At 35.9% G+C, this 23,907-nt stretch overlaps 1 protein-coding gene across 1 annotated transcript in view; it reads right to left on the bottom strand.

Moving 5' to 3' along the window:
• The window catches only part of CERKL (ceramide kinase like), a 52,740-nt gene extending 28,870 nt beyond the window's left edge, over nt 1-23,870 (bottom strand). Inside the window, exons 1-2 of the mRNA XM_027637245.1 lie at nt 23,749-23,870; nt 1,036-1,278 (exon numbers count right to left, since the gene is read on the bottom strand). Of these exons, the coding sequence (XP_027493046.1) occupies nt 1,036-1,267 (232 nt within the window). The 5' untranslated portion in view covers nt 1,268-1,278; nt 23,749-23,870. The remainder of the gene's footprint in view (nt 1-1,035; nt 1,279-23,748) is intronic.
• Between the last annotated feature and the right edge of the window lie 37 nt (nt 23,871-23,907).

Genomic DNA, 23,907 nt, shown 5'->3' with positions numbered 1-23,907 from the left:
AATGCACTGTTAATAACTCATGTTCTATCTCTAATATCTGATTTGACACTTTAAAGTCATTTTACTGGAAGTATACTATAAATTGCTACTGAAAGTGTTGTTACAAACACAACAGATGTACAAGATTTGAATTCTGTAATCTGCCTCAGTCTTAACAATTCATCTGGAGTTTTAATAGTCTATTACAAGACGGAATGTTTTATTTCTGTTCTAAACAAACTCATTTGCTATAATCTATAAACAAAGGCATGTTTTGGAGCTAAATTTGGTGTGGTGACGGAAGTGTTGTTTTGGGTTTTTATATCAAAAGTGTGCTATATTATGTGTTTTTCCAATATAAACTAGAGTAAAAGGCTTGTATTTCTTTTCCCTAAACAGTGAATAATTTTTCTTAAATTGGATACCACTTCCATAAAAAAAAAAACTATAATGGGTAAAACAAAGCATCCTGAAACAGGCAGTAGCCTAGGCAAACACAGAAAGATATTTTTAAAGTAAAGAATTGCCTCTCATCACAAGTGTCAACACTGTAAAGTCTTACAGAACCTTAAGAGCACTGCCACCTGTGAATTTACGGAGATGAGGAAAGTCTCTCCCATTAGTCTCTTAAAGAATCTGCAGGTCTCAAGTCGGAGGTCCTAAACAGTCACTAAAACATCCCTGAAGAGTTCTCAGAACTGCAACTACTGTAGTAGTGATGCAATTTCAAGTCAAAATATCAACAAAATATTTTATTTCTTTCAGAAACAGATTTCCCAGAAGACTCTTCAGTCAGAATAAACTACTTATTTACAGTATCTTTTAAAACACTTCCAAAAAATAGCATCAATTTGTTTCATTTTTACAGATAGTCAATTATTGTCACTTCCCTAAATTTCACACTTCACCATGTAAAATTTCAGTACTAAACATTCATAATAACATAATAACATTCATATCTGCATGTCTTAATTTCCACAGGCAAAATGTTTCTAAGCTTCACTCAGCCTCATGTATTGCCAATAGAAATAACATCAACCCCAATCAAATGCTTACCATTCAAAATTTCCTTCAGATGTCTAAACCATGACTGACAATGATCTTCACTTAAGTTATTGAAATGGATAGCACAGTCTGTTAGTTTATTCTCTTCTTTATTTAAGCATTTAAAAACTGTGATACCCAACAAAGTGCCACCTTTTGTCTGGCCTGCAAAACGACGTCGTTTCAGTTTTACCGAAAATACATCTTTCATTTCAATAATCTCCTCTTGAGCCTGTAAAATCATACTGGAATCATCTGTAAGAGGGGAAAAAAAGAAAAGCATTAGCAATATGATTAGGAGTACACATATAAAAAAAATGTTATGGCTTCATCTCTAGCTTCACTTGTTGCATCTGTTCATGCTTGTATTGAAACTTGTTGCACAGCATTTGTCTCAGTGACAGGTCTTATATTTTACCAACTTTCTGTTATATATCCAGCTATACAAATAACACAATATCAAAGAGATTATTTAATTAGTTTTCTGATGTTTAAAAAAATTAATAACATTGCAGACTCTAAGAACAGCACATGACTTTTTTTGTATTTGCATTCAAGAAGCAAAATCTTTATTTTATTCTCCTAAATCATAGCAATCATGGATGTTGTATATTTCTCAATCATAGATCAGAAACTGTGCTATGATTCAAGCTGACTATATGCTCACTGCATTATTTCATTTGAAACAACCACTGCATTTTGGGTTTACACTAGAAATGTTTCAGAAAACAGTTAAGCAAAAATAGAGAAATAAACCAGAATTTCATTTTTGAGTTATGAATTTACCTTAGAAGACAAGAAAAACAGTTTCAAAAAAGTTCTTGTGACAGTTCAAGATCCTCACCCCTAGGGGAGATTTGTGTTAGGCTAAGTGAAGGTTTTATTATCTTAGGGCTGTTACATACATGGATACTATGGCTGCAGATAATATCACTTCACTTCCAAATGCCTTTTGGAGAGGTATCAACTAAACATTTATGGTAGAGGCTTCTCCTTTTTCTACTCTCTTGAGCTGCAAAACACCTGATTCCTCAAAAAAACAAAGTCAAATACACAATCTGAAGGAAAAATGTTGCTGCTCCTGTAGGTGCCAGGTACTTTGGACACAGAAAGAAAAGTTTCCCCACTTTCTTTGTAATAACAGCAGATCTGATACACTATCCAACAAAGGTCCCTTTGCAGCCCAAGGTAAGAAATGCTAGAAACCAGAAACCTTTCCCAAATCTAGCAACACCTCTGTCAACAGGTTTCTCAACAGCAAAAGCCATAACAGATTCTGTTTGATGCATAGTTGCTACGTGTTGTACTGAAGTGCCAGGAAAAGTGTATTTTAACCACCATCCTGGGAAAGATGGACAGCACATAAGCTGAGGGTTTCAGCAAGTCATAGGTCTTCTGGGCAGGAAAAAAGAAGATTGGGTCAATTCTTGTAACAGTTTTATGCTGGCATTTTTCAACACCATTTCTTGAACAAGACTATGCAGTGATCATCCTTCTATCCAGAAATCCTGGAGGACTGCATCTCAGCCATGCTAACACAGATAAAGCTCATATCAGTATCACCTCTCCTCACAATTCTCAACCAATTCACTTTTTCCTGTTCCATACCAAATAACCTGCTACAAATGGAAGCACCTTGTTATATTTTAACATCATAATTTCTCCATAAGTCAGCTACTAAGGTATAAAATTGCACTGAAATAATTTCATTCTTAGCAGGAACACTGTGACAAGTAAATGTTCATGTGCACTGAGATAATACATAGGAAATTGTAGTGCAAATTTTCAGAAGTACACAGCAAATAAACAGGAGGAAACTCACCTAACAATTAAAAAAAAAAAAAGAAATAAAGGACTGTAATGTTTGCTGTAGAAGTATTTTCTATAGGATACATTGAATGGAATCGGAGAACTGAGTGGAGGAATATTGTGTGATTCCATTTGAATTGTGATTTTCCATAGTCTCAAAGTAGACATTGCACAAGTAAATTTGGTATTAACATTACCAAACCCAAGATCTTCATTTTTTTCAAACTTTGTATTGCTCTTCTAAAACATTTAGGGGTAAACAGTCTTGATAGGTCTTAAAGGAAAGATTGACTGGTGATACCCCAAATCACTTACCGGGGACTGCATAGTTTATTATCTTTATTAAACACTTGTTTTAATTTTTAAACCAGCATTTTCGAGGGGTTTGCTTATTTTTTTTTTTCTAGAAAGTCTCACTGTCAGACATACAGTATACTGAAAATTCTAGCATACAAACTCAATGTTTTAGGAAAATGAGTAAACAAAGACACATGAAATACAACCACAACCATTCTGCAGCAGTAACTGAGCTGCAGCATTTATTTCCCCAGACCAATACAAATATTCTAAAGTACTTTGCTTGTTAAATACTTTTAAATATTGTGGCACTTGGTGCCATGGTCTAGTAACCACAGTGGTAGCAGATCAAGGGTTGGACTTGATGATCTCAGAGGTCCTTTCCAACCCAGCTGATTCTATGATTCTATGAAATAAATAATATTTTTAAATAAATAATATTTTGGATTAAACTATTAGTTTTGCAGAGAATATCACAAATTCTAGTATGCCAATGTTATGGATGGGCATCACAGATAAATTACAAACATTAGCCTATTTGTCCTGCACAAGTCAAGTAAATCGAAGGCCTGTTAAAATACTTTTTTATTCCCCTCTAGCTTTCATAAAATGATATTTAATTATAAGCTAGATGAGGTCTGCCTTGTCTTTTCTTTTCATGATACTATTTCAGCCACTTACTTACTTGTTTTTACATCTTCCTCTTACTGTGTATTTATCAAATTTTTGTGTTGCTCATATGCAGGTTAAACCTTTTGAAATTTAAAATAATATATTCTTACTAGGCAGCACTACACTTACAAAACCAGCATCTGACTCTGGTTGTTTTACTGGAATACATTTCCAGATGCAGCTCAGAGTAACATATTAACTGTAGGAATACTGAATCATACAAAACCATCACCCTTAGGTTTTAATATGTAGAGGAAATGTTGAACTAGCTTGGAGGATCAGGACAGCCAATTGTTATTAAAGTTGTTAAGAAATCTGCATAAAATCCCAGGCATATTCCAAAATTTTCATATTCTATGCTTACTGAAAATAAGATCATTGCAAATACAGTAAAATTTTATTTAAAAATTCAGATAAAGAATTTATACCTTATAGAGCTATATTGATAAAGTACTTCTACTGTGTGATAACAACAAAGCTTACTTTCAAAATAAAGTGTGTACTGGATTACATACTTTTTTTAAACTTTGAAAACCCTATTGGTTTGTTAGCATGATATTGGTTATTGCTAGCAGTTTCAGGACATTAACTGTCCTCTCACATTACTTAGAAAGATATTGGGTACCATCTGTTCTTGCAAGAGATTTAAGTATACATCTATTAGATATCATGCTATTTATTTAATTCAGTACCCACTTCCCATTGTTGTATCTTCTGAAAAAAAGTCAATTTAATTACAGGGAATAAAGATAATCTCTTCTACCAGGCTGCCCTGTCATCATGAAAGCAGAGAGGGAACCTGTATAAAGTAGGTTACAGGCGTTAGGAAAGAGAAAAACTAACAGCACTTAACATTTAAAAGATCTAACAAAACCAGAATATACGGCACTTAAAAAAAAAAATTACTATAAGCCAAGGGCTTGTCTAAATCAATCTCTGCACATCTGTCTGATGTAGAGCGTAAACAGGATTAGAGGTGGATTTATCTGCTTGACGCTAATTGTACTCACAGTTTCTGCACATGTCCACTTTTTTTTTTCCAAATACAGCATAAAAAAAAGAAAAGCCTGGATATATGAATTTCTAGGAAGTTTTATACCCCTATTTATCCTCTCACTAATTTCAAGTAATGAGACTATCTTACATTTTTCCTAATGATGGTAGTCCAACCTCTTATTAAATAAAAAATTATGTCTAAGTCAACCATACCAAGCTAAATCAAAAGATGAGGAACTAATACATTCAAATATAGTTTAATTGTAAATAGTGAGCCAAATTTTTATTAGTTAATACAGTGTTAAACTAGACATTAAACAAATAGATTACCTCATGTTTATGGGAGTACTACTGAAAAATTAAACAGTTTTAAAGACTATGTGTTATTAAAATATAAACACCAAGACTTCTATAACAAAACACTTTTTGGGCTGTTTTTCTCCCACAGAGTCCCAACATCTAGAAGTGGTACTTAAGGTCTTTATTTCCATAACAAATATCTGGAATACACAGAAAATTGCAGAAAATACACATGAATTGGGACTGTATAATTTAGGCAGAAGAACTGGACATGAAGCAAAATGGGTTATACTCCCTTGGTCACAAATGCTTCCTATGACCTTTGGCAAGAAACCCAGCCCCCTTTAACTACATTTAATAGATAAATCTTTACACAGTTTAGGCTCCCTGTTCCATTACACTCTCAAAGTTTACTTCTGTAACAGTTGATTGCTCTAGCTAGCACAGTGCAACATAACAGAAATAATGAAGGATTTTAGAAAATCATTAAGACTATACCCAAGAAAATACAGTGATCAGCACTTATTACAGAAGTGTCTTATTACAGAATTGATTACAGACCATCCTACACTGTATGAACACTACAAAATAACCATTCAGAACATACAATAAAATACAACTGTATTAATATAAATGCAAAAATAAAATAAATATAATAAAAAATTAAATTAGTTTTGAAAATACGTCTATAAATTTAGGTTTAGGAATATTTAAAATTAGTATGATAATGTCTAATGCACATAAACCAGCAACTATTAACCTATTAATAATTAAGCTTGTTTTTCCCCTACTGTAAATTAGCAAAGCACAGTAAGCAGTATGTAACTGATTCATAAAACCTCCACAGTTTTCGCTTCTTATTAATTAAGAAGGGCTGGCAATGAGAAATATAATGAAGCAGGTATGATCATTCTCTCCAGAAGAGCAAAGAATCACTGTAAAGCTTGTCAGGTCATTCAACACTCTAAATATGAGACAGAAGAGCTATTTTCAAAACACCTGAATTTTCAACGTGATTTTTTTTTATTATTTCAAAAAGACAGGTCATGTAACACCTTTGATGAAAATTGATGTTATGCTTCTTACTCTCTTTTGAAGCAAAGAAAGTAAAATTGCAATTTCTGCTTGCCAAAAGTATCAAAAGGTAAGCTGAGGTGGTACCGCAGGGGCCAGGTTGGGGACAGATTGTTTTTTATTTGAAGATTACCATTACATTACTTTAGTCCTTTTAAATGGTGTTGTAAGAGAAACAAAACACAAAAACACATGGCCTAAAAACACATTTCTCGGACTGTGTGTAATGACCTCCTTTGGAACAGGAAGGAGTTCAGAAAGTACTGCAAAGGACTGAAGAGATGCATCTCAGCTTCTCCAGAGCTGGAGAGTAAAAGCAGGGTGTAACTACTAACTTCATCTTTTAATGGTAGTTATTCACTTGCAGCAACAGCTGTATTGCTTCAGGGCAGAAAACTGAGCTTAAAAACATCTGACAGGAATACAACCAATCTTCATTCTCCTTCTCTAGAGAATCTAAGGGTGAAGTGATGTATTTTGCCAGTCCAGTGCAATACTTTGCTGCTAATCCCTCTCGCAATACAGACACCTACCCTCAACTCACCTGCCGTAACTGTGCAATCCAGCCCTTTTCCTTATGTCTGGCACTGGGCACAACCAAGCTGAGTCAAATCAACTCCCTGAAGTAACATAGATCATTCACTTTTCTTTTTCCCCTGGTTTAGTCTTCCAACAAGTTGTTTAGTATAATCATAAGTCCTACAAAACTGGAGATGCTACAAAGTGATAAGAAAATTCACAGCAGGGAAGAAGGAAGTACTGGGACCATCTCCTTTCATCATTTCAAGTCAACATGGTTTGAGCCAATCTGCTGTGCATTTTCACTTGCAACTGTTAACTCCTCAAAGATCATATAAATCAACAAGAGTCAGCAAGAACTAGGAAAGATGCACAATGGCATCACTTAATTCTTTAGAGTTCTAGTAACATCTTACAAATAAAAAAAAAAAAATATATAAGTCTCAGGATAAAACTCCACTTTACAAACCTATAATGACACATTCAGTTAGTTTCACTGGACAAGAAGTTACATGCTAATTTAATACATCACTAAAAGGCATTATTCACTATTCCAGCTTAAAGAAGTCATCTTATTTGAAACTACTATCATAGGTAGATAGCTCTAAAAATAATATTATTATGAAGAAGAGTTAACATCCAAAAAAAAAATAAAATTCTTCAACAGATTTGTACTTCAGGTTTCAATTTTTCAACATCATACTAGCCAAAAGAAACCCAATAAACCTAGCAATTTTCCAATTCAAATCTCAATCCTGAGATAAAATCTTACATTATATAACAGAAATTATTTTATTTCTCTGTTTAGTAATTCTTTCAAATCATTTTTAAAAAGACGCAATGTGGTAAATACAACAATATAAAACTGGCTTTCGTGGTGCTGTGTGAGTCATTACATTCTATAAAAAGTGAGAAGTTTTTTCATTCTTGCTCGAGGTATTTCTTGACAATTTTACTATATTCACAGCACGGGTAAACCCATCTAAAACTTCAGTCTCCTACCTTTCATCTTCCCCTCTTTTCTCTCCCCACTTTTCAAATGGTTCTATCACCCCAACACCCCTTGACCAGCTGATTCCAATCTCTGTTCTCCACCATATCTTTTAAAAACTAATCCTCATACTTCTGAACATCCTCATCAAACCAGGTGGGCCGTTGCAGATACATGCCCTGTGCCAGCATCATATATCATAGCAACTGCAGCAAGACCAGCGTTAGGGAACAATTAGTATAGTCCTTGAAGTCTTGAGTTCGACCATACTCAATGACTTAAAGCTGTAGTGAAGCTTAACCAAATTTTAAAAAATGGCAATAGGTAAACCTATGAAAAAGAACAACCACCACTGAAGTGCCTAGTTCTGGTTGAACCAAAACAAGAGATGACATTGGCTACTGGCAGAGAAAACATGGGAACAGATACATTAATCCCATATGAAAGGGCAAAGTTTAGTACAGTTCAAAGGTTGTTTTTGTTGGAGCAAAATGATGAATTTAAAAATAAGCCCCTTAACAAGAAGATCTACTGGCAATAATGCTGGAACAACAAGGTTAGCTGAAAGAAAGCAGGACAGACAGCAAGAGATTTCGAATCTGAAGCATTCAAGAGGATTCATGAAGCAAAGACTTTGCTTTTTAATAGTTGTCTTTTCCCATTAACACCACAGTAACAAAGGGGTCACTGAAAATAATTTTTTTATAGAAAGCTCTACATTTTATGTTAAGAATACGGCCCATATGCTGCCTAATTTCACAATATAGTTTAAAAAGTAGTAGTAAACCTTTTATTTAGTGCCTGAAACTTCATGGTTTTTCATTTAAGAAGTGAAAGAAGTTACGTAGGAAACTTTGAAGTAACAACGGTGTGAAAAGCATCGCTGATTTTCATCATTTTGTAAAACCTCTACAAACATAAGCATCAGATTAAATGACTCATCTTACAGAGACCAGCCACACAACCATCATAAAACAGAATTCATTTAAAGAGAGACATTTCTGAAATAAACAGAAGACAGGGATCTAATGGCTTACATGATTTAATACATGGGCTAGCAGAGCTGAGAGATACTAAAGAAATCACAAAGAGGAAACATGAGCTTAATTCTACATTCCCTCGGAAACTTCTCACACATACACACACTTCTGTACCTACTCATTTATGGCATAATCATGGCAATTACTTCTGTCATTTTGGAAAGTAAGAAAAAGTGGAGAAACAAATAACCTCTTATGGCCACAAGACATCACTGAGTTTGAATAAATACAAGTTAATAATTACTTTTACTTGGACTTGTACTTCTGCTTCAGCCTCAAATACAGATTTACAAACCACCCACACTGCTAAATATCAGTGTCTCACTTTCAGGGAACTCAATATGCCTCAAATGTCTAAATTTTGGTCTTTTCTGGAAAAGATTTTCAAGAAACATTTTCTTCACAAAAAAAAGAACAAACAGCCCATCCTAAACACAGGAAAATTTCCTTCCATAACATATTGGTAATTCATGTATACTGGCAAGTCATGCTTTTAGGTATTGAAGCATAGCTGTCAGCTGCTAGATAAGCTCACCCATGAACTTCTGTATGTTTGGCTTTATCCTCATTGATCTTTGATCTATTTTTTTTTCAGTTTTATTAAGAAAACCCAGCCATCTTTTGTATGTTTATATCTGCACCTTCTACACTAGCCCAAGGGCAAGAAATGGCAATAGCACCACCAGAATCCTCTGATGAGCATAAAACCCTTTCCTCACCCCAACACTCTTTGGCTCAGTTGCCACATAGGAACAGGAGGAATGTAGGCTACACCACTTTGCCTGTGGGGATGAATGAATACTATTTTGTTTGTGTACCCCACAACTGTAACAAATAAAGGAAAACAACCAAAAAAAAAATCCCAAAATTTTGTTAGATTGTCCTTATAATATATTTTTCCCCTTCTTAGGGAAACTGTTTTATTTCTCTAACTTTGTAAAATATTTTGTCATATTAAAATTATAATTTATATTCCACGATATATGTACAATACAAAAATTACTTAGAACACAATGCCAAATTCAAAGTGCTCTTAGTCAGTTGTGCAATATACAAATCAGCCTTTCATATAAAGAAGCTTATAAAATACAACACTCCAGAATCTTTCTGGTATTACAATTATTTTTATTATACAGAATTGACTCCATTTGCAGTGATGCATAAACCTGTGACTGAGGAAATTACATTCTCAGACTTTCATCAATTTTAAAATTTTGTTTGCAGCTTAACACGATGACAAACCTTTCACAAAAGATTTGATACCAATATGATGTGACACAATTGAACCAAACCTTAATTTCACTCACAGTAAGAAATCACAGGATTAAGTAACACTGTGCAGTCTTTTAGAAAAGTTTATTGCTTCCAGATGGATGCAAGTTTCCTTTCAGCACTCATTGTATCTTCTGTACACAGGGTGCCAATGTTACTATAAATATAGACAAAAGCAGTTATAAAGATAAATTATTAAAATATTGACATAAACAAGCTCATACAATACTACCTCTTTCCACAAAGTACAGACAACTACATTAGAGTGCTGTCTGTATCACGAATGTTCAATATAAAACATGTGCACCCTTTTTAGAAATTACAACCCCTGTATGAACAAGCACAAATTTACAAGGTATCCATAAAATGATTTCTAATTCAAACTGCGTGCTCTTTGCCCCATGTTGTGTAGTGCCATGTGTTTCACTGCATGGTGCACACTCCCAAGATGTCCACCTGTGCCCATGTATCTGTGCAGCAAGCTAAGGATACACTTACTTCATTTAGCAGCAGAACTGTTAAATATACACTGCAACTCACTTACGTCAACCTAAAACTGTAAGTAATAAATACCTTCAAGCTAATTTAAATTTCAATCCATGTACATCAGACACTGATAAACTGTATCAACAGGTCTACAGAATGTTTTGCAGAAAAAAAAAATCCTAGGAATAACTGATTAGTCTATAAGAAAATTATATATAATGCTATTTTGAAAATCAAGATACACTCAAAATTATCAGGTGAAGCCATTAATTTGAGTTTTTAAAATATTTTATGTTGTTATACTGTACAGAAATTATATGAATAATTGGTAATGAGTCATTTAAAACATTTGAAATTTTCATGAGATTCTCAAAAATTGAGAGCTCCATTTTGATTTGTGAAATAATCAGTGCATAAAGTAGAATAAGTTAATGTATTTTAGAGAACACGCAGAATTCATAAAATGCTTTATGAATAAAATGTCAACATTAACTACCATGAAATTTGTAATTAACCATCAGCATAGTTTCCACTTTCACATGAAACTACATCAGTATACTAAGTTATATACAGAAACCTACTTATTTTCTGACAGGCATATCAACTGCTTTAAAACAGACCCACTTTAAAAACAAACAAACAAACCAACCACCCACCCTAAAAAGTTCCACAACTTGTGTTTTACATCCTGGCATGCACCAGTAATTTCGAACAAGCAGTTTCCTACCTATTTTAAGCAAGTTCTTTGACATCCCCTGTCAACTTCTCTTAACTCCAGTATGGCAACTGCACCTACACGCCACATTTACAAATCTATTCCTCATCCTAGTACTCAAATCAAACAGAAAGACTGATAAAGATATATTACAAAAAAAACAAACAAACAAACAAACAAAACAAAACCAAAAACACACAAACAAACAAAAAAACCCCAACCAACCAGTTCCTGATGAAATTCACTGTTGGATAAACACATGTCAGATGACAAAGATACACTTCAAATCTCCCATAATACGTATAAATTTTTACTCCCCCAAACTTTTAAATGCTAGCATTTACATCAAACGGACACAGGGGCAACCACTGTGAGGTTGAAGCAAATATCTTACCTGCAGATCCTAAGAATCTTACTCACAGCATAGAGACCCTGCATATCCTTGCAGGTTCAGAGAGCAATTCGTATTCAAAGCACTCATACAGCAATGAAGAGAGATGCATCTTAAACTCTCCAATATGCATTTGTACAGTATGTGTGTTATTGTTACTATTCTATGTAAATTTTTGTCTATCACAATATTAAACCTACTTTGCTCATTTAAAAGTAAATTTAACAAATACTAGTTTCTACACATATTCAGCTGCACATTACAAATATACAATAATCTTTGACTTAGCCTTAAGTGAATCAGGGCAAGAAAATTATCACCACTTGTGTTCAAGATATAATTAGTATCAATACCTTGGCACACATCTTTAAGCTGTTGACATAACAAATGGAAATGGATGTTTTACACTCAGCATTATCTTCTGTGAACATCAGAAATCCTCTCAAAGTTATTTATGGAAAAATACCAGCTAAGCATATTGAAGCTGCATTTTTCCCTCATTTTGGGGTTGATCAAACTAAATGGTTTGCAATGGTTTCAGACTCTTATCCTGTATAAGTTTAACTACATCTCTAGAATTTAACTTCCCTTCTCCAGAACAAAAATAAAAAACCAACCCAAGACTACATTAATTATAAACATTCATATGAATAATATTTTCAAGGAAATTATGGTTAAGAAATTTGGGGGTTCTGTACAGTCTGCTACTGTATTGTAATTCTTAACAACATTTAATAAAATTAATCTCTTTTGTCAGGCAAAGGACATACATTCTTTAAACTGTATTGTTCCACCAACAAAAATAAGTACCTTGCAAATGGTAGGTTAGGCAAACTGAAGTTCAAATTCTACGAAGAAATCTCACTTAGTATTGCAAGCACAGGTGGAATTACAGACTGGTGATGTGTGTATTTTTACTCAAAATATCATTTAAATATAATTTAACCGTTTTCTAGTCTATAAGACCAGCAAAACCAGGACAGGGCAAACGTCCATCTGTCCCAGTATCTTATATCAAACCATAGCCATAAGCAGATGCTAAGAGAAGAGAAGGAATAAAGGAAGCATTTATTCTGTTTTCCACTAGTACTTTTCCATTCCCCACCTGTTTTCATTCGGGAAACCCTGAACTGTGGTTTCTGCAAATTTGACAGCACTGAAATGAGGCCTTCTGTCTCCAGTTGAACCCACAAAATCTTCTAGGATATTAACAATATCCTTTGACAGTAAGTTTTGCAGTTCTCTTACCTATCATTTTGTTTTGAGTCTGGTTCTATTAAATACACCATATTTCTTATGTTGGTAAATAGAAAGCCATCTACTTTGTCCAGGCCCCATCTCAACTACCATCCTTTTAGACTAATAAGTGCCAGCCTGCTCCATCACTCTCAGGCAGGAGCCATTTGGTACCTTTAATCATTGTCATCCCCTGAACCTTCTCCAGTCCCACGTTATTGAGAACAGCAGAATTGCAGAGTATTCAAGATGTGGTTAAATAACTGCTGGTTTATAGAGCATAAAAACATCTGTTTTAGTCTCTATTTATTTTCTAATTATCCTTAACATAATAGTCCTAACAACTATTTCAGTGACAGATGACATTTTCCACATGATAAACCTATGATCATACACATTAGGAATGGTAAAGCTACAGCTCCTGATCTCTATTCCAAGCTGATGGCATTCAAATAAGAGATCAATACATTACACTATGCTTAATTATTCCAACTCTTTGACTGACTGTCCCATTGCCTAGTCAAATCTGTAAAACTAACATATGTCTCTGAAGTTGTGCTGTAGGACAGAACTGACAAATTAAAAATGATTTTCCACTCCTATTTTAACAGTCCCCAAACAAATCTGGCATTTCCACTTTACTATGTTTATTCAATGCCATTTTTTTCTCTTCCTTACTCCTTCCAGACCACATTGTTAATACACCAAAGGCACTGTGAACTCTTCAGGTAGCCTTCACTCCATGAATTAGACAAAAAAACCCCAAACATTAGATACATAAAACAAAGAGAAACATACTTAAGAACAGTTTTCTTTCTACTGTAACCTTATTTTATTACTCTGCTCCTGCATAAAACTAATATTGCTAAACTGTTAAACTTTCTGGGGGGTTTTCATTAGCAAGGGAAACACACATATACATAACATTGTAAGTTCAGTACTGAATTTGTGTGTACCTTCCCCAAATGATTTCCATAAAAGAAGTGAGACCCAGGGACAACATTTCAAAAACACCACCTGCTTGTTTCCATCATATTTTAAATAATTAACTCCTCAAAAAATGTAAGCGCAAAATAAAAAAAGCTTTCTTATTTAATTTTTGTTGGTACTACAGTTAAAAAAATAAACAACCATTTATCAGGTACTCTTTTTTTCTACTAAGCATTGTTTTCCAAACCAACTCTAGTTACCACTAGCCTTGTTTAGTGAGTATATTACAGTCAAGTGACCAGAAATACTCAGAAGCATTCTTTTTCCTTTAACAAAATAATAGAAAGTTACAAATAGACATGTATATACAACTATCTTCTTCCAAACATGGTAAAATAACAATACACTTAAGTTTATCCTGGAATGTCTCAACTGCAGAATTTACTGAATGAAACCACAAACCTGTTCAAAGTTTGACGTTGACATGAGTTATCACCATCTACAGCCACCTAACTGTTAGTGTATTATTCACTGGCACTATGATAATTTTGATCCCAGCTAATCACCTCACTCAAAGTTAAATTATGTAGATGTGACAGAACAGCCTTTGGGAAACCCAAAACCATCCAAGTGTGAAATCTTTCAGTACCTTTCTTGACAGAGCTGTTTGACAAGTCTCCAAAAGGCCATGCAACAAACAGTATAGCAGGGAGAGGAGTTGGACAGGAGTAATCTCATTTTGAATCATCTTCAGAACAGTCAACAGATCAGGCAGACAAAGATGTGCTATTTTTCACATGGAAAGCCAGCAAGTTATCTTGAATTTTTTTCTGTTCACTATTAGTCGTTTATTTATAAAAATTTTCACTTGTTAGAATTACTTAGGCTTTTTTTTCCCAAAGCCATTTTCGTACAATGTTATTTTTAAGTGAGAATACCTATTCTGTTTCTGCTCCACTGTACTAAAACAACACAGAAAAATATAAATACACGGTCATTTTTAAACTTCTGTCAAATGGGAAGAGGTAATATAACAGTGAGCATTTAATTACTCAAACTCAGAACAGTATCTGCAAAACAGCATTATATTTAGTCATAAGTATTTATTGCTGTTGCCCTTAACTTGATCATTCATATGTCAAATTTTGTTTTTCCAAGACTGTCTGCACTGTGTAAAGATCTGTTTCCAGGATACGTATAATTGTGCAGTACATAACATCTGTTGCTTTGCATTTTCGGAGCCTCACAAAGCATACTTTCCTATATTCACTTGAGTGTATGGACTGACAGAAGAGATATATTGTCACAGTTCAAATAAGCCGACAACTACAGCACCTATTCTGTACTGAAAAGCATCTAACCACCCACCATCTGACAGCGCTTAAATAGGCAAAAGCCAGGAAATTCAGAGTTCAGTACTGAATTCTGTTAATGAACCAACCATTTGCTTAAACTTGCAATACACAGGAAAGAAACAGCCACATGCTGGATTAGAGAACAGAGTTAAACCAAGTTATTAAACAATTTTTTGTCAGTGAGCTAATATATTCCTACAGCAACAACTAAGTAAGAAGTCGGGGAAGGAGGAAGTCACACCAGATCTTAAACATAAGTAGAATTGTCTTTCATCAAATCCCCTAGAGGTAGGCTACCAGACATCAAGGCTCACACAAAAATCCAGGCCTAAAATTTCAATTTTTTTTTTTTTTAATGCTTGGTTTCACTGTTCAAAGGGTTACCTGCTCTTCAGCTAATGGGGGAAGGGTTACTAAAGGGCAGGATAGGAGTTACAAAACCCTAGTGAAACAGTTTGAAAAATACCATCCACCCCCTTAGTCTGCAAACACAAATATTTTTGAAACCACTAAACAGTCGGCAGGAGGATGTTCTACTCACCTATTTCAAGTCAGCAGTTAAAAAAAAAGTTATCCCTAAATGGTACTTTAAACGGTTAATTTAACAACTTCAGAGTTGCACTTAACTCTGTAGTACATCAGAAGACAGTGAAACACTATTAAAACACTGACAGTTAGTGTCTAGGACACAGGAATCATTTTAGAAAAGGATCCTAGTAAAACACAGTTCCATAGCAGCCAGTTACTAAATGCCAAAAAGGTCAAATTTTGAAAGGAAACAGCAGATACCACCACAAAACTAACAGATGTTCCTAAAGGATCATCTGTACAAAAACATAAGCATATGTGAGAGAAATCCAACACTATCAGAAAATCAGTTGGTGTCTAACATAATAGCAGTTCCTTATGGCAATATGGTAATACATGTATCAGATACTCAACACATTATGGTTTTTTGTCTGCACATACTGTTACAACATAAGTCATAAAAACCAGGACCACTGATTTCCTTGAAAACATTAGTTCCGCAGCTCACTAATGTTAAGGTACAAAGACTACTCAGTTCTTCAGGTTATGTTCTCAGATTTTCAGCCATTTAAGCTTTTTCTAGCAGGATAAAAATATTTTTAGAGTACTGCATGTACATTCAATACAATTACATGCAGTAAACACTTCCTTCTAAAGGCAGTGCATAATATAGTTGGATATACCTAAATGAAATGGCAAACAAAAAGGGATTTCTTCTATCCAATATTTATTTGTTTGTGTTTTGCATAATTGCAACAGCATCTATTATTTACCTGCTGCTTTTGTAACACAGAGTTAACAAGATATTTACAAGGAAAGGAAAATTGTTTATTTAAGTTCTGTTTATATTGACTCCAACAAGAGCAGATGACAGACCTTCCTGCTTTAATTTTATTTCTACTTTGCAACTGTAAAACAAAGATAGAATTGCTTTAATTTAGCATGTCTTTTGTCAAGACAACAAAATAAGAAAATATAAATTTGAATATGATATTCTTTTGCAAGATATTTATTAGCATGAACAGTTACAACCATAGAAGCAAGTTTATATGGATTTTCCATAGTAGAAGACCCCATTAGGCACCATGATCTCCACAACTAACCCACACAAGGTGCTACAAAATCACATCCTACACACAGTCCAAAGAGACAAACAGCCATAGTCAAAGAAAGCAGGTACCAGTCTCAGACTTCGAGACACCAAGCAAATAATCAGATTTTGTATTAGTTTTCTGTAGACATTACCAAAAAAGGAAAGTATTTCAGGAATTATGCCTAAGAAAAACGACGCATTTTCCAGTAAATTGCACTTAAAAATCAAAATAACTTGGCAATATTTGATGCAAGAGAAAAGACGTAAAGGTGCATAATAGAGGGATACAAATTCCAGGATGATAGGGTAAAATGACAACCAGGCAAAAATACAACAGCATTTGAAAGAAGGGTTAAAAAAATTAGTGTTTCTCAAGGGCCAAAGAACAGCACAATTAAGAAAGTGAGATATGAGATTTGTGCTTAGATAAGAGATTTGACTACATAATCTTTTTAATGATTTAAAAAGAATATACATTTCCACTGAGAAAGGGACTTTTAGTCCTAACAGCACTATTGTGGGCACAAAAATATCACTAGTATGGACATCAAAGATTGGTTAGCATATCAACTTTTTTTTTTTTTTTTTAATATACACTCTTGGATTCTCTCCATCATGCTATAAAAGCAAGGCCATCAACTGACTCTTGCACATCTTTGCACAGAAAGCATAGTAAGAGTTGTCAATTATTCTATGAACAAGAAAATTATGGAACTTTGATAATTTTTCTTTAAATGAATTTGCATCCTCCCTCTCTTTACCTCATCATCTTACTATGTCTCTTCTGACTATCCAGAGATTTCTCTACCCTGTGTCACACACACCTCACACTACATCATCACCCTGCATGTCCTCCTATCTGCACCTCCATTCACTCATATCCCTCTCCACAGTACCCACAAAGCCCTCCCACACCCATATGGCACTGCACCAAAACCCTTACAACTTCCTCAACATACCAGCTCACCTCCCCCCCAGCATTCCTGACTGCCCCTTGATTCCAACCTGTCTTTCTTCCATCAGCCTGCTCAGCAGCCAAAAACAGCACCAACCATGTCTGGCTTCTTACTGGTGTGCCAACTGCCTGATGATGCATATGTCAAGCACCCAGCCACCACCATCCTTGCTCCCCAGGCAGGCAGAGGAGAGGAGCAAAGCAGAACACCGCCTTACCTGTAATAACAGCACATGGCAAGATTGAATTATTACATAGGGCAACAGGAGAAACAAATAAAAAAAAAAATAAATCACAAAACCAAACCCAATCATCTGCTGAAAAGTCTAAAACTTGCTGGTTATGGCCTACAACAGCTTTAAGATAACACAAACTACGATATCACCAACAGAAAGTTTTGCATTAAAAAGAAAAGGCCATCAAGAAGGGTTACTTTCTGTGAAAGCTAAATAAACCCTGTTATTTCAAATTCATGTAGCATCAGAAACCAACTCACTAACATGTGCAGCACCTAATGTGTATGTAAACCCAAACACACACAAATACAATTCGCAAGACCTAGCATTGAAACATTTTTCTGGAACAAAGATTTAAATATCTCATCTCTCTCTTTGGAGGTAGAGAATTAAAGTACATAGAAAAGGCCCTACTCAATATCCTAAGGGTATGTTAATCTCTTTCAACGCAAGCAGAGAGTTGCATAAAGCTGTGAAATACAAGAAAAAACAGAAAGCATGAAACAATATAAGGTGTTCCACAAACACATAGCCATGAACTACTCTTCTGATAAAGGATAAGACACACAGAGAGTAAAGACATAATGTTTAAAAGTTTCCTGAAATAAAGAACAAATTTTAACAGTCCTTTGATCAGTATACCCCATTTCCATAAATAGTTTTCATTTTCCACAATAAGTCGTAAAATAAAAAACTATTTTGCGCTTTCATGCAGCATTTATCTAAAAGACGTTAATTTTATGGACTTCCTGGAAGAAGATTTGAGTGTCTGATAAGTTCAGACACCACAGAACTGTTTACAACTGCATGTTATCTTCCTTCAATTTACATCTTAAAGCCATATAACGTGATACCTGGACATCTCTCTCTCAATTACGATTCCTATTATTTATTTCTATGTCTCTTCCTTAAAAATAGTTTTCCTGGTTTGACAATAGATAAGCCACTTAGAGAAATTATATTCTCTACATGTCAAAAGTAAAATCAAAAGCTTTGAATTTGGTCAACATGGAACTTCGGTACATTTTGTAACAGCCTGTTTCCATTTCCATTATTCCTGACTGACCGATAGACTGACAGATGTCTTACTTTAGAGATCCCAAACAGACTATTGGTATCTATTTCAGCCACATCTGTTCCTAAATAGCCTTGGCAACAGGCCACTCTGCACTTGGAATTAATTTTAAGTCCTTTATTGCTGACTCTTTCACTGTTGAAATATATCAGTGATTTTTTTTCCTTATTGCTGCACTTACATACAATATTTATAAATCTGCTTTAGATGAATATCAGCAAGAGCTGTAGTTTACTACAGATAAGAATACTATACTTAAACAATATATTGATTTTACTTCATTATGAAAATATATATTCATGTTCTTTTTTAATTCATTATGAAGTATATATTCAGTATTACATTAACCTCTGAATTGCTCCAGAGATATTATTTTTCTTATTGGTCAATTAACTTAAAAAGTATGTTCAATTACTTTTATTTAAAAAGCAAGTTTTATCTAAATTATTACTATTATTATCCAAATAGTCAGACCAGGTTGCATGCTGTCAGTCAGAGAATAACTTCATATATCCTTCAGTCTATTACATACACACACAAGAAATTACACTTATAAAGTTTTTCATAATGATCAAAAGCCTCCAGACTTCACATACTGGTAAATCACTGAACAAAGTGCCAGTCTTGTTACACTTCCTATCTGACAGAAATCTGCTGGAAAACTGCAATTACTGTTAATCAGGAAACTCTGTGGCAATCTTTAAAAAAACACTGAAGGCTTAAAAAAAATATCAGGATTAAACTTCCCAATCAACAGCAAAAAACAGGCCACACGCATAAAGAGGATTTGACACTATTTGTATTGAAACTGTTCTAAAATACAAATGATTCCCACATCCACTGTTGCTAATCCCCTACATTTCATTAGTTTTTAAACTTTACCCACACACTCACAAAATCCTGAGTACTTGTTCCTAAATAAATTTTTTTTTCCCATTCTTCAGTCATTCTTCTGAATTTCTGGGAACTTTTAAAAATCACATATAATATTCAAATCTGTACTTAGGATAGCTTTCTCTGCTATAGTTTTAAAGCAGCACTGAAAACAAGAAACTCTACAGTTCAGGGTTGGATTATTAATAGGAAAGAAGTTCTGCCTTCTTCTTAATTTCCATTAATATAACATAGAAATGTCACACAGAAAGAAGCTAGAGAAAAAACTAGTAACTATTGACTGTGAGCTCTACTTCCCATTGCAGCACCCCCTGCACTGTTAAAAGCAAGCAGCCAGCTCTGGGCCAGAGGGTATCTGGCTCTGGTGAGAAAAAAAGGCTCAGCTGAGCTGCACACCCAGGCTGTAGCTGCAGCATTTCAGAGGGAGCAGCTGAGCCATGCCTTACACTGTCCAAATTCCCACTTGACACATTCACTCCCCCCCAGGCTCCACACCCAGTTGCCTGCTCAGGCCTTACTTCTGCCCAAAGCTTTGTTATAATAAAGAACACACAAAATTCATAATGAGTCATGCTTGAGAGGGGAGAAGACTTTGCTGTAGAATGAACAACAAAGGAAGCCATTAAAAATCATCAGCAAACAGAGGTAGCCAAAAACCTCTAGGAGATAGAAGCTGTAGAAATCAAAATGGAGTAAAGAATGAAGTCCTCCTGACAATCACACTGCCTAAAACCCCATAGAAACAGTGTAATGGGGCAGAATTATGCATTTATCAGTGGGACATGATGGGGTCCAGGCACAGCAGGTGTTGCCTGCTTGGGAACTTTGAGCTGGAGCTTTCGGTTCAATTTAGAAGCCGAAGGATCCAAGGCTGCACAAACATACAAACATGTAAGAACACAGAATTGGAACTGTAGAACTGTGGATGACAACTGCAGTAAGACAAGAATACATTTGGGGAACTATTGGGGATGGGAGGTTAGGAAAAAGGGAAGAAAGCAACTACCAGTTCTTTGATTTTGACAGACCACAGGGATTGTCATAGAATAAAGATCCTTTCCTAAAATAGGGAGAATTACTACATACAAGTCCAAGCAGGAGACATTTAGCATCACTGGCAAGGCACGAAGACCTGACTTGACCTCTTAGAGCCTAAGCAAACTACATTAGGAAGCTTTTGGTTTGGAGAAAGTATGCATAAGCCAAATCCCAATGGAAATACTTGTCCAGACAGCCATTAACCATCCCCGAGCGCTGCACTGCTGTACTTATGAATGAGACCATAACACAGATGGCTCATCCCAGCACCAGTACAGATCCCACACTTACAATACCCTAGGGAATTGCTACTGGGATCCAAGAATGAGGCAGAAAAAAACCCATTCAAACTCCAAAATCCATATTTGACTGCTGCAACTGCAGAGGTAAAACCACCCTGACCAACCATATCCAAGATGGAAGGAAAAACAGACAAGACTTCTGTTGAATTCATCCCTCCGAGAGCAACAAGCCCCACAAGGTGAAATTTCCAGTTCCTACTCCGCTCATCTTCAGTCACAGGCAGGCACACACAGAGCCATGCTGGCTCAAAGGAAGGAGTCACAAGTATTCTTCAGAATGCTGTTTGGGTAGACCATTGTGTTCCCATCACAAAGCGAACAGAAGGATGGAAGGGCCTTAGAAACAGCCCAATAATTTTCTTTTTAAAATTATTTCAGTCTCCAAAAGATCCTGGAACAGAAGCAGATGGCATAACTGTGGCACTTAGGGCAACAGAGAAACTGAAAACCCTTTATCTTCAATATCAGCATTTGACATTTAAGAATTTGAAAATCCTACAGTAAAAACTGATCTACCACAGTCTTCAGGAAAAACCTGGCATTTGGAAGACACCACTGTCTTTTCCACTAAAGCTAGTAAAGAAGTAGGACATCAAGAGCCTCTCAAAAAACAAAATATTCAGCAGCTCAATGCTAAGTAGTACAAAACCCAATTGTCAGAGAGAGAAGTAACAGCATATATTTAATACACATGCAGTAAAAGCCCAAATTCTGATACCATTGACAGCAATTTGTCAATGCTGCTCTCTGTAAGACTCCTGAAGTTCTGCTGTCTGCTATATCTCTGACTTTAAGCACTGAACACTTCATTACCTTGCAGGAACTAAGAAAAGTTTCCAATGTCTCTATGAGTAATCTAAGGACGAAAAACTGTTACACAAAGTAGCAATTTAGGGGAGTGATTTTTTCCTTGGAAAAAAACAAACACAAACCAAGCCAACCAAACAAAACCAAAACAAACACACACACACAAAATCCCAAATTGCAGAATATACTCCCCATTCTGGAAGCGTGAAGCAATATATACAAACATTTATTCTTCCTATCTGTGCCTTAAAATTCTTCACTGGTGACAATTAAAAGACAATCATGAGCCCTGGTTCCTGATATATGGCAGTTCAACTTACATTCAAGGAACCAGAACATAAAGTGGCAATCATATTAGAACTCTACACACAGAACTAAGTAATTAATAAATCATACTACAGATCATATACACAGAGACCTGTAGCTAATCCCAAAAGGGAAGGAAGAGAGTCTACAGCATTCCTAAGGCACCCAGACTGGCTCCACACGAGGAAGTACTGTACGCGTACACCAGTGCAGGGGTCACCAGAACCCAGTGGTCCTGCTGAAAAGCAGGTATGTAAGTCTGAACACAGCACTACATTAACATGGTTACACTATTTGGAGGAGAGGACTCAATAGCAGTGCATGGCACCATATTTGTTTGGTTACAGTAGCTTTGGTATCCCAGTACAGTTACATGAAATGAAGCATAATGACTTCAGCCGTGAGCATCCCAGTATTTCTTTGCAGCAGCTGTACCGAAAATGCTTCCACATGCCTCCCAAGCCTCTGCAGCATACAGACTATCTTGAAAAGAAAAAGATCATCATAACATAGAAAAACTAGTAAGTAAAAGAAAATTTGTTTCTCTCTATGCTGACTTTATGGCTGTTGGATCTTATCTATATGAAGTTTTAAGTTCTGTCCAAAATACTATTAACATTAACCTGGTCTTTTAAGCATGGACAAGTTAACCACAGCATATAAGAAGACAAATACGCTGTCTGGAAACGGTATTCCTGAATCCAATCTTAATTTCTCCTTCACGTAAGCACTGAGAGGTCACTGAAGTAAATAAGCACCTTGAAGAGTGTGTATGCAGTTTTAAAGTAAATTTATGTTTTCACAGTTTCTAGAAGAAACGATAGGGATAAGTTCAAGAAGCATTCCTTTCCTTCTAAAACTTTTATGTATAATTTGTTTCATTTGATCAAATCCTTTACCCGCACTTTCTCAGTGTGTTGCTGTGTAGAGCAACGACGACCTGCCACAGAAGCCTCATCACAAAACGCAGGTGGATCACACAAAACAATACCCTCCCCCATGTGCTCTAATTTATGTACCTGCCTGAGAGAGTAAGCAGAGAAAAGTTGATGCAGCAGAAATAAAATCAAATCCTCTTACTGCTATGCCTGATCCACCAAGTATGACCCACCAAGAAGGAAAAGCTCTTGCCAGAAAGAGGTGGTACAAGACGCTCATTGCATTACGTGCAATTTCTTTTTCCTTTTAATCACCAGAGTAACCTTGAAGGATAGAGACGCGCCTGACACCTCCGCCTTTAACCACTTTACTGTAATCCCGTTCTAAGGTGACTCTGCCCCGTCCTGCCCGGAGAGCCCCCGCTCATCCCGGGCCGTCCCGCCGCCCGCTCCCCGCGGCACGGCCCGAGCTGAGCCCGGCCCCAAGCTCCGGCCCCGGGGCGGACACCCCCTGCCCCGCCCCGTCCCACCTGTGGGGCTCTCGGGCAGGATGGGGCTCCAGCGGAGCCGCCGGGCGTTCAGCACCACGTCGCAGCTCCTCTTGTCGATCTCGAAGATGCCCCTGAGGAGCGGCTCATCCCCCGCCGGGGCCGGCGGGGCCGCGGCCAGCGGGGCCACCCTCCGCCGCC

Source organism: Corapipo altera, unplaced genomic scaffold, assembly GCF_003945725.1.
Source record: "Corapipo altera isolate COAL_440 unplaced genomic scaffold, ASM394572v1 45, whole genome shotgun sequence".
Taxonomy (NCBI): domain Eukaryota; kingdom Metazoa; phylum Chordata; class Aves; order Passeriformes; family Pipridae; genus Corapipo; species Corapipo altera.
This window is presented reverse-complemented; position numbering and strand designations above follow the sequence as displayed.